We start from the raw sequence: 14808 nt of genomic DNA on the forward strand, positions 1-14808 counted from the left end.
TTTTTAATTTCTGTCAGATTCGCTCTCATTTCTGCCCTTAGGGATTCTATATTCTCAGCAACGCTTTCTCTGATGCTTTTTTCAAGTTTACTCATCATCTTGACCATTGTTGCTCTGAATTCCATTTCTGATAATTGGGATACATCCATATGTATTAATTCTGTGGCCGAGGCCAATTCTGTGGCAGAGGCCACAGACTCATTATCTTTTCTTTGCTGGGGGGGACTTCTCCTTCTCGTCATTCTGATGAAGAGAGATTGCAGGGTTGTCCAGAGCCCAAGTGTTGACTGGGACCCAGGCCGTGCGCCCTTGTTTTATAGAGATCTTAGGGATGTGGGCTTCTTCCTTAAAGAGTTTATTTATTTATTTGAGAGAGAGAGAGACAGTCAGCAAGAAAGGGAACCCAAGCAGAGGAGTGGGAGAGGAAGAAGCAGGTTCCCGGTGGAGAAGCCCGATGAAGGACTCCTTACGGAGCGTTGTGATCACACCCTAATCCGAAGACAGGTGCTTGGTGACTGCGCCACTCAGGCGCTCCGGGTTGTGGGCTTCTTGATTTTTCAGCCTGCCTTCTGGGGGAGGGGCCTGCCTGCAGGTACTCAGAAAACCCTGTTTGGGTAGAGTCTCTGTGTCCCTTGCGAGGGGGGATGGGGATGGGCACCCTGTGAGCCGGTATTTCCGGGCTTTTGTTCTCTGGCGGCTTTCCCTGGCGGTTTGCTATGCCTCTTCTGAGAGAGCAGCAGCGGCTGAAATTCAGCCTCTGTCTCAGAACAGAGGGATCGCGGATCGTTCTCCACTGATGTTCTGGCCACTTTAACTCTGTTTCTGTTGGTGCTGCTCAACCCTGCAGCATCCCGGGCTGTGCGCCCCACACCCGGCGTCCCAGCCCTCACTTCCAGGGCCGGCACGTCTCTGTCCTTTGTGTTTCCAACCCCGCCCGCCGCCAGCCGCCCCGCGCGGGCTCCCGGAGCTCCCCGTCTCAGTCTGGTGTCTCACGGGTGCTGACCGCGAGTCCGCCTGCTCCCCCGTGCAGGTGGCCCTCCGGCCGCCAGCCGCCCCGCGGACGCTCCCGGAGCTCCCGGTCTCAGCCTCGATCCAGTGAGCACACCGGAGCTCCGGAGCTCCGTGAGATGCTTGGTGGTGCACGCTCCCGGCTCACGGACTCAGTCTGCCGTTTCCAGAGTGCGGGTCCGCGGTCCGCCCGCTCCCCGGTGCAGGTGGCCCGCCAGCCGCCCTGCGCGCGCGCTCCTGGAGCTCGCGTTCTAAGTCTGTTGTCTCGCGGGTGCCGTCCGCGAGTCCGCCTGCTCCCCCGTGCAGGTGGCCCGCCAACCGCCAGCCGTCCCGCGTGCGCTCCCGGAGCTCCCGTTCTCAGTCTGCTGTCTCAAGCGTGCGGGTCCGCGGTCTGTCCGCTCCCCCGTGCAGGTGGCTACCGCTTCCCGGCGCCCTGACACGGCGGCTCCCCGGGATAACTTTCAACCTTAGTGGGCAAAGAGCTAGTTTAAAAGGTGAGACTCCGGGGCACCTGGGTGGCACAGCGGTTAAGCGTCTGCCTTCGGCTCAGGGCGTGATCCCGGCGTGATGGGATCGAGCCCCACATCAGGCTCCTCTGCTATGAGCCTGCTTCCCTCTCACACTCCCCCTGCTTGTGTTCCCTCTCTCACTGGCTGTCTCTATCTCTGTCGAATAAATAAATCAATCTTTAAAAAAAAAAAAAGGTGAGACTCCATTGGCTGTGACTGCTTCAAGGAAGATTCCGTCAACACATCATTTGACTTCAGGTGTTCTGCTGGAGCAGACAGACTCCGTTTTAAGGAATTTGCTAGTGCTAGACTAGAACTAGATCTGTGCCTGCTTTGATACACTGATGATGGCCTATCATTTGCAAAGGTGTTGTGTGTAAGGTACTCCGTGAATGTCAGCCTACTGGAAAACTGACAAATAAAGCCTCCTTCTCTTAGAGACAGAATTTCTCAGTGCCTGAAGATTCGTTATGTCAGTTGTTGCTTCTGACCTTTTCTAATTGAATTATCCTTCTTTAGTGAGCCAGATAAAAACAGTCTTAATAGATGGGGGGAACAGGGGTACTGCTTAGCTTTTCCTATTAAAAATAAATATTCCCTTAGAAATAATTTATTTCAGGACTTATTGAGCCATGTAACTCAGTCAAAAAAGTGATAATAGCTTCAGATAGGCAGCAAAATTTGTCTTTCTTACGCAGAAGAATGTGAGAGCTACTTTGAGTTTTTTAAACTTCACAATTATATGTAGCCCCGATTGTTCAGGCTCTGGCTGAGGCTGGTTTAGTGATGATCCCAGTGGCACTAGAGGCTTTAACAAGAAGCTTGGATCCCCAGTCTCCTTCAGTGGGGTGAAATGACCTCAAATCTCTGTCTTCAATCCTTGTTAAAACTTTTGGTTGTTTAAAAGTTCTTTTTAAATATAAATTTTCATTTTGAAAGTGAAACAAGGGCTTGGAAAGCATTTTTGTCAGAAGCAAGTTTGAGTCTGATTCTGTGTTCAGATTATTTCTAAAGGAAAATCTTGGTTTAACTCAAGTTCCAGTTAAGTCAAAAACCTAAGAGAAAGTGAGTCGTTTCATTTCTTTTCTAAAAAAGGAGAAGTGGCAGGGAAAGGGCTTTTATCTACTTAGATATACTCCTACCTGATTACAATCTTTTCCTTTTTTTTTTTTCTCCCTTTGGTCTTAAGGAAAGTATATGCAGAAAGAATGGTGATAAGAGAACTAGAAAAGAAAGCCAAAACCTTGCATTAATTACGTTTATCAAGTTAGCAGTGGAGCAAGCACCTATGCCTCAGGTAGAGAAAGGTGATTAGCATTCGGAATACTGAAGCCCACATCAATTTAGGAAGGGCATGATTTCAAGATAAGTTGAAGGGTAAGTTAGAAAGAAGAATTTTTAAGGCCTAGGTGTAAAACTGGGATCAGATCAAATAGTGATTGTTAATAAGAGTTAAAGATTAGTTAGAAGTGAAGTCCCTAATTATACCTAGAGTTTTTAACAGACTCATTTTGTTTAAAGAGGTCTTAGAGGTCAACAAATTCAGCATCGTATCTCTGGTGGCAAAGAACAGACACCTCCTCCAGCAGACACAAGCCAAAGAGAAGAATTTATTGAAAGGTTATGGAACCTAAGGGCTGGAAGGAAGCCATGCCTGGGGAAGGAAGTGTATCTAAGAACTTGATCATTATTTCAGGACTTGGCCCTTCATTTTTTTTTTTTTAAGTTGATGCATATCTCCACACCTGTGGCATAAAGCTGTTGTTTGAACATGACCATGGTTGAAATTCTAAAAGCTGTTTTGAATCCTGAGGTCATAAATACAAATCTATAAAGTGATAGTATCTCTATGCTGAAGTATACAGCTGTACCCTCCAGCATGGGCTCTGTTACTGCAACTGCAATTCCAGACCTTACTGATGAAAGACCCTAAGCCGACCTATGCCAGGCTTCTTATTCTGCCATTAAAAAAAAAACAACAATGTGGACCAAGAGGTAGTAGCAAGTTCAATATTTCCTGGAGGGTTATCAATAAAATCTAAAGACTTGAGGTTCTTTGATGACTGCCTGTCAGACATGTGGTGCCTTGGACGATTCTGAGACCAATGACTGAGAGAAAACTTAGTTAAGAACCTGAGTTTTCTGGTGTCAGCTGTCTTTGGGCAAGTAGTTTATATCTCCCTGAACCTTCATTTGTATAATGGGGATATTAATACTCCCCATAGGTCAGGGTTGTTGTGAGGATTAAAAGATATGACCTATGCACTCTTCTTGGAACAATGTCTAGTACATATAAATGCCCCATAAATGATAGCAGTTATTATTATTAATTAAAAAATTTAGTCAGCTCTTTGCTACAAATAACCCTGGAACTCAATGGCTTACAAGAACATTTATTTCCTGCTCTCAGGTCTGTGATCAGCTATAACTCTGCTAAGCTTAGCTGAACTTGGCTCCACTTTTGGGTTCGTGTCTGCTGCATGGATGTCCTCATCCTAGGAACCAGACTAAAGAAGCATTCCCTACTGGAATGCGTTGTTCTCATGATGGAGGGAAAATGTATAAGAAATAGGAACCATGTGATGCTTTTTAACCTCTACCAGAAACTATCACTACTACTTCTGTTCCATTGGTCAAAGCAAGTCATTTGGCCAAGCCCAAAGTCAAGGAGGCAGGGAAGTTACTGCGCTCACAGGCAGGCCATGTCTGGGGAAGGAATGAACAATACAGTCTAACACAGGAAGGTTGAAAGAATAGCTATGATCATAGAGACAAAGGCCTCTAGAGTAGCTTCAATAGTCTGAAATTAGAATGTACACAGGCTGTCCATAATTTCTCATGTCTTCGAAATTATGGGCCATTTAGGTAAACCAGAGATCCAGGCAAGCAGCAGAGTTAGAGATAAGGTATGAAAGGACACAGTAGCCTCTCTTCCTGTAGAAACTGTACTTGGAGGAGAGGTTGCTGGAGAGGTCATTTAGTTCAGCATTTCTAGAGGCGAAAGGTATTTTAAAGATTTCACATCCTTAAAGCAGTGATGGTATTTGTTTTCATTTCCATTTGTCAAAAAAACTCAGTAAATTTGACATTTATGTAAAAACTGTTTCCCTTTTAAATGGAACAGGTCAAGAGCCTCTAGGTGTGTATTGAGGAAGGTTGCTTGGTGATAAGTGAAGATTGGAGAGGTTTGCTCATGACTTGTAACTTAGTTTATTAACATAGACGAGCAGTACTGGATACATCCGTTATCATCACACACATTGTTTTTATTCTTAGTCATATATTGTTTACATTTGTTTGCAATTCTGAATTAATGAGGAATTTAATGAGGAAGGAAAAAACATAATTCTGCCAATTTTTCCCTAGATACTTTTCTCCAGGTCCGTAAATTTCCATCATCTGAAAAGACTGGCTATATAGAACATCAAGATATCTCTAATATTTCAAAGTGTAATGTAAGGAAGAAAAATAAATCAGTGTTATGTATGCATCCTGTCTCTAACCAGTAATCTATTATGGAAATAAACACAGGTGATGTTTTGAGGTCCTTTCCAGATTAGAGGACAGCTGAGAACTATTCCATACTCCCTTTATTCTCATACCTCAGTGCAATTGCAGAGGCCATTCCCTCTGTTTGAAAGGCTCTCTTCCTTCTCCTTTTTCTGCCTGGTGTTCTTATTTAGCTTTATCCACAGCTCAGCTCTTACTCCCAGTTGGGAGAGGAATCACCTTCACTTTCCCTCAGCTGTGTCTATTGCTCTTCCCGTGCCTTTCCTATAGCACTTGCAGGGCATTACCTCCTTGATAGCCCTATTTCTGAACATGGTTATTGAGTCTGTCTCCCCCACTTGACCTTGAGTTAAGATCAGGGGCAACTTGGTATTTCCCGGATATAATACCGTGTCTCAGACCTCCAGTGTGAATGGATGAGCAGAAGCAGAATAAGCTTGATGAGATTAGAAACTGAAGAGGATGTGGGGGAGAGCATTTTGGGAGGAAGGAAGGTATACATCAGCAAAGCAAGTGAAAGACAAAAAACTGGCACGTACAAGATGTGTTTAAGGAGCAAAAAATGGATGCACATGACTAGATGAGAGAGTTCACGAGAAGTCCTGGAAAATAGAGTGGGGAGTTTTGGTTTGTGAGAGAGATGCACATTGTCTTAGCCTGCTTGGGCTGCCATAACAAAATACCCTAGACTGAACACAACAGAAATTTATTTTCTCACAGTTCTGGAGGCTGGAATTCCAAGATCAGAGTGCCAGCATGGACAGTTTCTGGTGAGAACCCTCTTCCTGGCTTGCAGACTTCTTACTGTGTTCTCATATGATGGGAAAAAAGAGAGCCCTGGTTTCTCTTCTTCTTCTTAGAAAGGCACTAATCCCATCACGAGGGCCCCATCCTCATGACTGCATGCAAAGCTAATTACCTCCCCAAAACCACATCTCCAGATGCCAACACATTGGGTATTAGGGCTTCAACATGAGAATTTGGAGGGAATACCGTTCAGTCAATGCCATGTGGTTAAAGAACCAGACCTGCCTTAATGAAGCAGGCCCATGAGATTTCCACCATCCATCCCTGCCATTCCTGAGGTTCCATTGTTCATTTAAGAAAGTGAATGAAGGGGCACCTCGGTGGCACAGCGGTTAAACGTCTGCCTTTGGCTCAGGGCGTGATCCCAGTGTTGTAGGATCGAGCCCCACATCAGGCTCCTCTGCTATGAGCCTGCTTCTTCCTCTCCCGCTCCCCCTGCTTGTGTTCCCTCTCTCTCTGGCTGTCTCTATCTCTGTCAAATGAATGAATAAAATCTTAAAAAAAAAAAAAAGAAAAGAAAGAAAGTGAATGAAATCCCAGAAATCAGCTTTTCCAATTGAAGGGGCTTTAAAGCCAAAGGGCAAGAGCAAAATAAGCTTTTAATTTCTGAGATGAATGAACAAAGTAATTTTTGTGAGTGGTATCTTCTGTTTCTACAGCAACCATAAATCATACCTTTGGGAGCTGCACCATTTTACTTTTAAATGTACATTTTGAAAAGAACACAGTCGTTTCTTATTATGCTCCTTATGTACAATTTCATTGCATTCATCACGAGTCAGAGAGTCCTGTTGATTCTATGGCAGGAAAACTATTTGTTATAATCACAGTCCAAGTGCCTACTGATTAGCACAGGCATTTCACATTAGCTGATCGGGAGGGTAGGGCAGCCTTCCGCTAAGGTTTACTGCTTTCTCCGTTTACTCATGGTCCATTTTTCATTATATTTCAGGTTTGGATTCCTTTCATTTGTTGCATTCTCTTAAGAATCACCATCCGCAGTATGATATTTTTATCTATTTGAGAAGTTTATGTCCATTTGCAAATGTTTCAAGCCAAGATCGAGAATTCTGCTGCCTGATTTGCAGAAAGTTGTTGCTGCCTAAAGATTTGCTGGGCATGTCCCATTGATAGATAGTACAAATATACAGTGTTAATATAATGGGAAAACTCCAGAGTATTTCCATAGCTCCTGACTATCGAGTAATATACAAAAATATATGACTTGGGGACAGCTGAAATTGTTTCCACACTTTGAGCTCTGCTTCCATTAGACTGGTTCCCAATATTAGATTGAATCCCAAGGTGCTACTGATAATCATCAGCTGTTTTTCTTGCCCAGTCTCTTTGTTTAAATGTATTCTTTCATTATCTGTGGGCTTTTGAAAAAAATGGGGGAAAGAATGTTTTTAATTGAATAACCTGTATTCTGTCAGGTATTCCTTCTCCCTAGGAAGGTATATGGTACCTTACTTTGCTATTTGTATTTATCCTGCCAGTGTAGTATATTGATGAGAGAATGGAGATCCAATAGTGTTAAAACAAGACATGAAATATTGATTAATTCCTTTTTTAAATTCCCTTTTTACTCCTGAGTGTAGCAGATTTCAGAAGCTGCTGCCAATATTGTGCTCTCCAGCAAACCTCCGTTATTGGGAGGGTCTTGATCCCCTTTGGGCTTTGATAAATGATAATTATGCTTTTAAAATGTTAGCTTGGAGTGCCCCAGGTTTTGTTTTCAACAGTTCATCGGAGAAATGAGTAAGAAACAATAAAATTTAGGCTGCAAAGTTTGAGCCAAAGGCCCCCAAAGGAACCATTCCATGAAGAGGAGGCAGCCAGAGACTGAAGCAACTAAACTCCACATCCTTGTTCCTACCTGACACATTTTTCCTTTTCCACATTGCACATTCCCCATTGCAGGTCAGGACTTGCCCTTTGGGATTAGGCCAACTGAATTTGCTGATTCCTAGGGTTGTATTAAAAAGTAAGATAATAATGATTTAGTATTGACCAAACCTGAATGGCTTCAGATAGGTTTGTAAAGAAAGAGAAAGAAGTAAGATGTTTGGCTGGTTGAAGAAAACCAGTAGGACGGTAAGCAGAGTGGGCAGAATGGGAACTGTAGATAGGGAGAACCTGGATTTTTAGGATCAGGGACCTCCTCAAGGCAAGCCACTCAAGTCAAGAGTAGGCCCTGGGGAACCCTTTTAGGGCACAGGTGATCTTGGAACAGAAGGGAATCTGCTGAGCTGTGAAGAACTCACCGCACAGAGCAGCACCCTCCAGCAAAGAATTACGTCATCTAAAATATCAATGGTGCTGAGATTGAGAAACCCGGACATAGAGGAAGTGCTATTATTTCGTCCATCAAAGATAAGTTTCTTGAGTTCAGAACCCAAGTCACTGAGTTAATGGTGCTCAATAATTAGCAGAGCATCCTGTGAATAAACAGTAGATTCAGCGTAATCCCATTTTCTTTTGAAGAGTATCCATTTTAGTTTCTTCAGTTCTTCCCCTGAAATTCCCCAGAAGGGAGATCTCACTCATTAGAAAGTTCGAACTTGCCAGACGATAGGAAGAAAATGCTTCACAATATGTTTCCAGAAATGAGAAGATGAGAGAGCATGCTCAGAAGCAAAGGTACAGGTGAATGAAGCATGCTGACAGCCAAAAAGATTGAGATTGGTAAAAATAAGGCAAGCTTGACAGACAACGAATCCCTTGGGCATGTGATGACCTTTAGACATCAAACAACAGTAAGTAAACATCAAGGGGCAAGGTAGCTTATATTTTATTGGCAATAAACTAGATGAAAGATCATATTTTAAATGATATGCCTTCAAGCATGTGCTATATCAAGGTGTTGACAGCATCATTTTTCCAAGAGATGAGCAAGTAAATTTAAGTAGTTTCCAAGTAGTAAGTATCTTGATTACCAAGGAGCAGTGGGATGCAAAGCTTGGCCAGTGGAAACAAATGATTGATAGCTTCCTCTTAACACTCCTGCCTTTATTTTCCTCTGCACGGCTCATTATTCTGCCATGTTAATTTAAGCTTTCTTATTGTATTGAATTAGGGGCTTAAATTCTCTTATCATCCCTATGGGAGTCTTGATTGTTTATTTGTAGATGACAATAATTGTTTCTATCGATCCCCAAATGTAGAAGGTATAAAAAGCACTATGGCTGATGGCCAGCTGGTACATAGTTAGTGCCGCGTGCATGAGTGACAAATTACAAGACGATATTTGGCCCCAGAGGAGACCCTTTAAGAATTTTTAAAAGCATCTGATAGTTTTGCCTAGGTCCCTTCTAGCTGAAAAGCATAAACAGTTTCACATACATCAGCTCAAGTCTTTTTGTTGTTTTTATTGAACCTCCAAAGGTCTACGTCAGTGTAATTTATACATCCGCATTTCTAGTACACCCACACAGCAGGAGTTGGGAATGATATAGCTACAAGAATTCCCAGAGTGCCATCCAGGCCAGTGAGTTCCATTAGGGACCCAGATCACCAGGGCCATTATTCAGAAGAATCTCTGGATTAATCTAGCAGTTGCCATTATGCCACTGTAAGTATTCTATAGATGACATTAGCTCCAAGTATTTTGAGAAGAAACCACTTTGCTATCCCCAGCATGTACTATGGGTAAGAAACCTCACATGATTTCACATCCCAAATTTATCAGAGGCACCAGAGAGAGAAAATGCAACTGTCTAATTAAAGTGCTGTTTTTAGGACAGGGCACTTAAGCAGTATGAGTCCCCGCAGTTGGAACCAAATGCAACCCAGCTTACTTGATCTGTCTATCCAGGAAAAAAAAAATAAGGTTTTTCTTAAAAGTAAGAGGCTTAAAAGTCATCAAGTCTTAGAGACATGATAAAATTTCCTTATCAGTTGGTGAGATGGAAAGATTTTGACCAGATGCCGAACTCTGAAATTCTTGACCTTTTCCTGTGGTGAAGAGAAGATAGTTAATGTAGAGGGACCACTTTGATGACTGTACCCTATTTATCCTTTGCTTCTGCTCTGAAAGTTTCCTGTTGAAGTGACTATCTGGATTGGACCAGAATGAGCCAGGAGAGCTTGTTTTGCAGAGTAGAGCTCCACATGTCACACAAATGTTCAAACCCCCCCCCCGCCCCACCACTGCCACACTTTATGCTGGAGCTGTAATATTATCTTGGTCCTTGACAGTTAGCCACCCTAATTGACTCCTAGAAAACCACATAAAAAGAAACAATTTGCCCTAATTTCGGTTTCCTTTTTTTCTCACTAAAATTAAGCTTACTCTCAATACTGTGATCTCATTGTGTCCTTGGTCTTGGACAGCCATTCCAGCACGTTCCATGAGCAGTAGTGTGAAAGAGGGAAAAGTTCAGCGACTATAGCCACCACTATTGTGAGGTAAAACTTCATACCTTCTTTGTATATGCCTCAGACATTTAGTGGCATCCCCCCCCACAAGTGGGCATTAAATGTGATCTGACTGATTAATGTGTTTGTTAGTTACACGTTCAAATGTGCAGAGCATATTACTGTAGAATGGGTAAAGCTTAAAACAGATTGACTATTGAGGGTGATGATCACAGAAGCATTTGGTTTTAAAATTACAACAAGCCTTAGATGTGACTTAGTTCAACCATCTCATTTTAGAAACAAGGAAACTAAGATGACCCATAGAGGTTAAATGCCTTGTCCAAGGCTTGGTAGTGGCGCAGCTGGAATGTGAAAACTAGGTATCCACACTCTCAATTTCATACTGCACTCTGTACTGACTCTGAAACACATGGGCTTGTGTTTTGTTACATGTATTGCGATTGTTTTGACAGGTGTGTTACCCCCCACTAGACCATGTATTTTTTAAGAAAATATTCATCATATGGGGCGCCTGGGTGGCACAGCGGTTAAGCGTCTGCCTTCGGCTCAGGGCGTGATCCCGGTGTTGTGGGANGAGTATCCACACTCTCAATTTCATACTGCACTCTGTACTGACTCTGAAACACATGGGCTTGTATTTTGTTACATGTCTTGCGATTATTTTGACAGGTGTGTTACCCCCAATAGACCATGTATTTTTTAAGAAAATATTCATCATAGAGTATCTGGGTAGCTCAGTTGGTTAGGTGTCTGATTCTGGATTTCTTAGCTCAGGTCTTGACCTCAGGGTTGTGAGTTCAAGCCCTGCACTGGGTTCCACATGCACTATATATATATATATATATACATATATATATATATAATTTTTTTTCCCATCACTAACTTCTGGCATAGGATTGCAATAAATGTCTGTTAAAATAAATAATTAAATTAGACCATTTTTCNATATTCATCATAGAGTATCTGGGTGGCTCAGTTGGTTAGGTGTCTGATTCTGGATTTCTTAGCTCAGGTCTTGACTTCAGGGTCGTGAGTTCAAGCCCTGCACTGGGTTCCACATGCACTTTATATATATATATATATTTTTTTTTTCCATCACTAACTTCTGGCATAGGATTGCAATAAATGTCTGTTAAAATAAATAATTAAATTAGACCATTTTTCTCATCAAGTATAAATAAATGATGTAATTTTTAGTGATCTCTGCTAGTGCATGGTCAGCCTAGTAATGAAGAAGGATAGAGAGGATAGGAAGGTTGAAAAAAATAGAATGTGAAGGCAAAAAGAGGTAAAAGGGGTATACAGCTCAAGTAGGAATATAACTGGAAGAAATTCAGTATGCAGACAAAATTTCTAGACTCAATTTGGGAGCTTTTAATCAAGACTCTTGCCTCTTCTGATCTCTCCCAATTTTCAAATAAGGACTTTTAAGCAGATGGTGTGTTAAGCAGATCTCATCATTGCTGCTCCCCCTCAGACCCCAGAAGACAGGACGGACGGCAAGTTAAATTGTATAATAAGCAAAGTTGTTCTTGAGTGTATTCCACCTCCCTCTGGTACATCTTCCCACCCATTTGGCACCCATTCCTAACCCATGCTGCTGCTACTGTTCTCATCCCGGAGGAAAGTGCATGTAACTCTATGTGATCCTGTTTCCGGAAATTTTTCCATTTAGAAAACACACCAGGAAATACAGAGGAAGACAACTTACACAGTGGCATTTCAGACTCAGTGGCAAGTGAGCAGAGGGGATGGATATATATGGACTGGGTCTGTTTCTCCTTACAAATCATCCAAAGTCAATTAAAATAGAAGTGAGAAAATCCAGTTATCATACCCCTCTGTGAGCTTGTGTTGCTCCTGAAATGCTTACATGTTGTAAGTCAATTGATACTAAACAAAGCCGCTTTAAAAAAAAAAAAAAGAATCAGAGAATTCAGGGTTCTAATTATAGCACATTGATGGCTTGGTGAACTACATCAACAATATAGGACATCGGTGGGAAGCGACTACTGGCTGGAGGGCTGTACCCAGAGAGTGGTTATCAGTGGCTAAGTGTCAGTTTCTAGAAGAGCTGACTATGCTCCAGTATGTCAGGAAGTCTAAATGGAAGGTATGAAATGTAGTCTTTTTTAGAAGTGGTGCTGCATTGTTGCCAGATAACCTGTGAGACCCAAATGCTTCTATGGGAAGAGATTAAGGAGATAGACAGTCATCCGTTTGGATGGATTGGGTCCCCTTGGCTAATGCCAAGTATGGAGATCCGGCTTTTCATCCAGTATTCCCTTGAACAACTGAAATTTGCCAGAACTTTCCAATCAGCACGACATCTAACTACATCAGCCGCTCTCCCCCTTCGGTAACTATGATTCCCATCTTTTCCTTAAACGTACCAAGCACACTTCCATATTTGTGATTTTACCCTTTACATTTCCTCTTCCTGGAACACTTTTCTCTCATATGGTCTGTTGAGCAAGTGGCATCTGTCTCCTATCACCAGAGGTAGAAGTCCAAGTGCTTCTTCCCACTGTGTCTTATTTGAATTGCCAAGAAAAACACAACACAGTCAAACACTGGATGGAGCAATGCTTTACTCACATAGAGAAAGACAGAACAAGATCAGTTCTGGTAGTGAGCCTTGGTCCTCATGGCCATTGGGTCCTTCCTGGCAGCTTATTCAGAGCCCTTGGCCTGCAGGCAACCAAAGGACCCTGTCCACTCTTGGCAGGGGACAGGTGTCATGTAACACATATACTTAAGCAGAACAAAGGAGTACACATTGAGTCTGAAACAGGGAAAGATATCCCCACACAAGACAACAGCCAGGCACAGGATGTGAGGGCTCCTTATCTCTTATTAAAGAAGTGTTCCAGGCTCAAGGCCCATTCTTAATGACGCCGAAATGAGAGTCAAAAGACTGCACACATGAGATCGTCTTTTCCAATATGTTCCCCGTGGCTTCTTACTCTTCCCACCCCACCATCACCAACAACCTTCTTCTCCCCACCCCAACCCAACCCAGATCTTTGCTCCCATTATCAAAGAGGCCTTCTGAGGCCAACCTTTATAACTATGGCCACTTCCAAATCTATGAAGAGAGAATCTTTGGTTGTTTTGATAATTGCCATATTGCCAGGGTCTACAAGAGTGATTGCACATAGTAGGTGTTCAAAAAAAATGTGTTGACGAGATTGGTAACATAGGTCTTACAAAGGAAAAGTCTTGTCTCATGATGCCTAGAAATCAGTGAAGGCAAACTTTTCAGATTCTTTCATAGAGCAAATCATTCACCTACACTGCATCCAATTTACGCTTAGAAACCCAATAAGTCTTAAAGAAAGTGATATGTCCAGGTAAGCAAGATAACACCATTATCATTCAGTTGCCATCAGGGCTCCAAGCATCTTTAGAAAACCTGTCCTCTGATATACAGCACTAATTTGTGTCTTAGGGAAAATCAAATAAATTATTTTTTTACCCGAAGGGAGCAGGATTATTTGACTTCAGATATTTGCCATATGGCTTCTCTTCCATACAGCATAGCTCCTAGGCTTAAGGTAGTAAGAGTGAGAGCATGCCTATAAATTATTCAGAGATAATTCAAAATAAGTGTGTATCTTTGACAGATTGTCAAGTTTCTTAATGCTTTTTCCTGATAACAAGTGCTATGTTTTTGATAAAAGGTTGCTCGTTTCTCACTACACTTTATTGTTGTTCTGTGTTTGTTTTTTGTTTGTTTTGTTCTGTTTGTTGTTGTTGTTTGTTTTTGCTCCCTCTCCCCCAGAGTCCAGTCTGGCTCTTATCTCAGCACAGGATGGTTTACCTTCATTCTGGCCATGGACGCCTGTTATGGCATTCACGTCTACGGAATGATAAATGACACCTACTGCAAGTAAGATCACAGGAAATTATTTTTATGCATCTCCAATTCTGATATCTTGTCAAAATACCGCAATTCATTTTAATACCATAAATCGGAGAAACAGATAAAGCAACAATTATTTCCCGGTGCTCTTTGCTGACATGACATTTTATTGTCAGTGCATCAAGTTGTGACTTTTAGGGGTGATAAAAAGGAAAATATTTACCACAATCTAATGTCAAATGTCAGAAGGAACATTTTCCCCTTATTCAGTGCCGTATCAGGGATTTGCGGCTTGGAAATACACAGCAAGTTTAGTGGTTATTTAATTTGCAAAGCAGGTTTGTCATTTCTGCTGCTCTAATGGCTTGATGGATAGGTAGCTACTCAATGGTTATATTTGATCATGAAGGACAAAATGTCCTGCAGCCTCACAGCTGACAGCTTAACAAGAATTCCTGGAAATTATAGTTAACTAATAAGTGAGTAATCTGCCAGATCCATATTTAAAATAGATATGTTTTTCCACAGTATATCCCCGCTGGAGGGATCGTTTCTAATTATTTAATAAAACGAACCCTCCTTGCTTCATCAAGGTAATGAAATATACTTCCCCACTAACAACTGGCACAATGTAACTCAGAGAGTATTGTAACCATATTGTCAAAATGGTAACTAAGCCACAGATCTCATGATCAAATATTTCTACCCTAACTGTAAGTATAATGG

The 14808-nt window shown here is 42.1% G+C and overlaps 1 protein-coding gene across 4 annotated transcripts in view; it reads left to right on the plus strand.

The window, feature by feature from the left end:
• The window catches only part of ST6GALNAC3 (ST6 N-acetylgalactosaminide alpha-2,6-sialyltransferase 3), a 543122-nt gene that overhangs the window by 516714 nt on the left and 11600 nt on the right, over nt 1–14808 (plus strand). For all 4 annotated transcript variants that reach the window (XM_034653712.1, XM_034653715.1, XM_011221915.3 and 1 more), the window contains one exon: nt 14002–14109. In XM_034653712.1, coding sequence (XP_034509603.1) covers nt 14002–14109 — 108 coding nt within the window. The remainder of the gene's footprint in view (nt 1–14001; nt 14110–14808) is intronic.

This window comes from Ailuropoda melanoleuca, chromosome 2, assembly GCF_002007445.2.
Source record: "Ailuropoda melanoleuca isolate Jingjing chromosome 2, ASM200744v2, whole genome shotgun sequence".
NCBI lineage: Eukaryota > Metazoa > Chordata > Mammalia > Carnivora > Ursidae > Ailuropoda > Ailuropoda melanoleuca.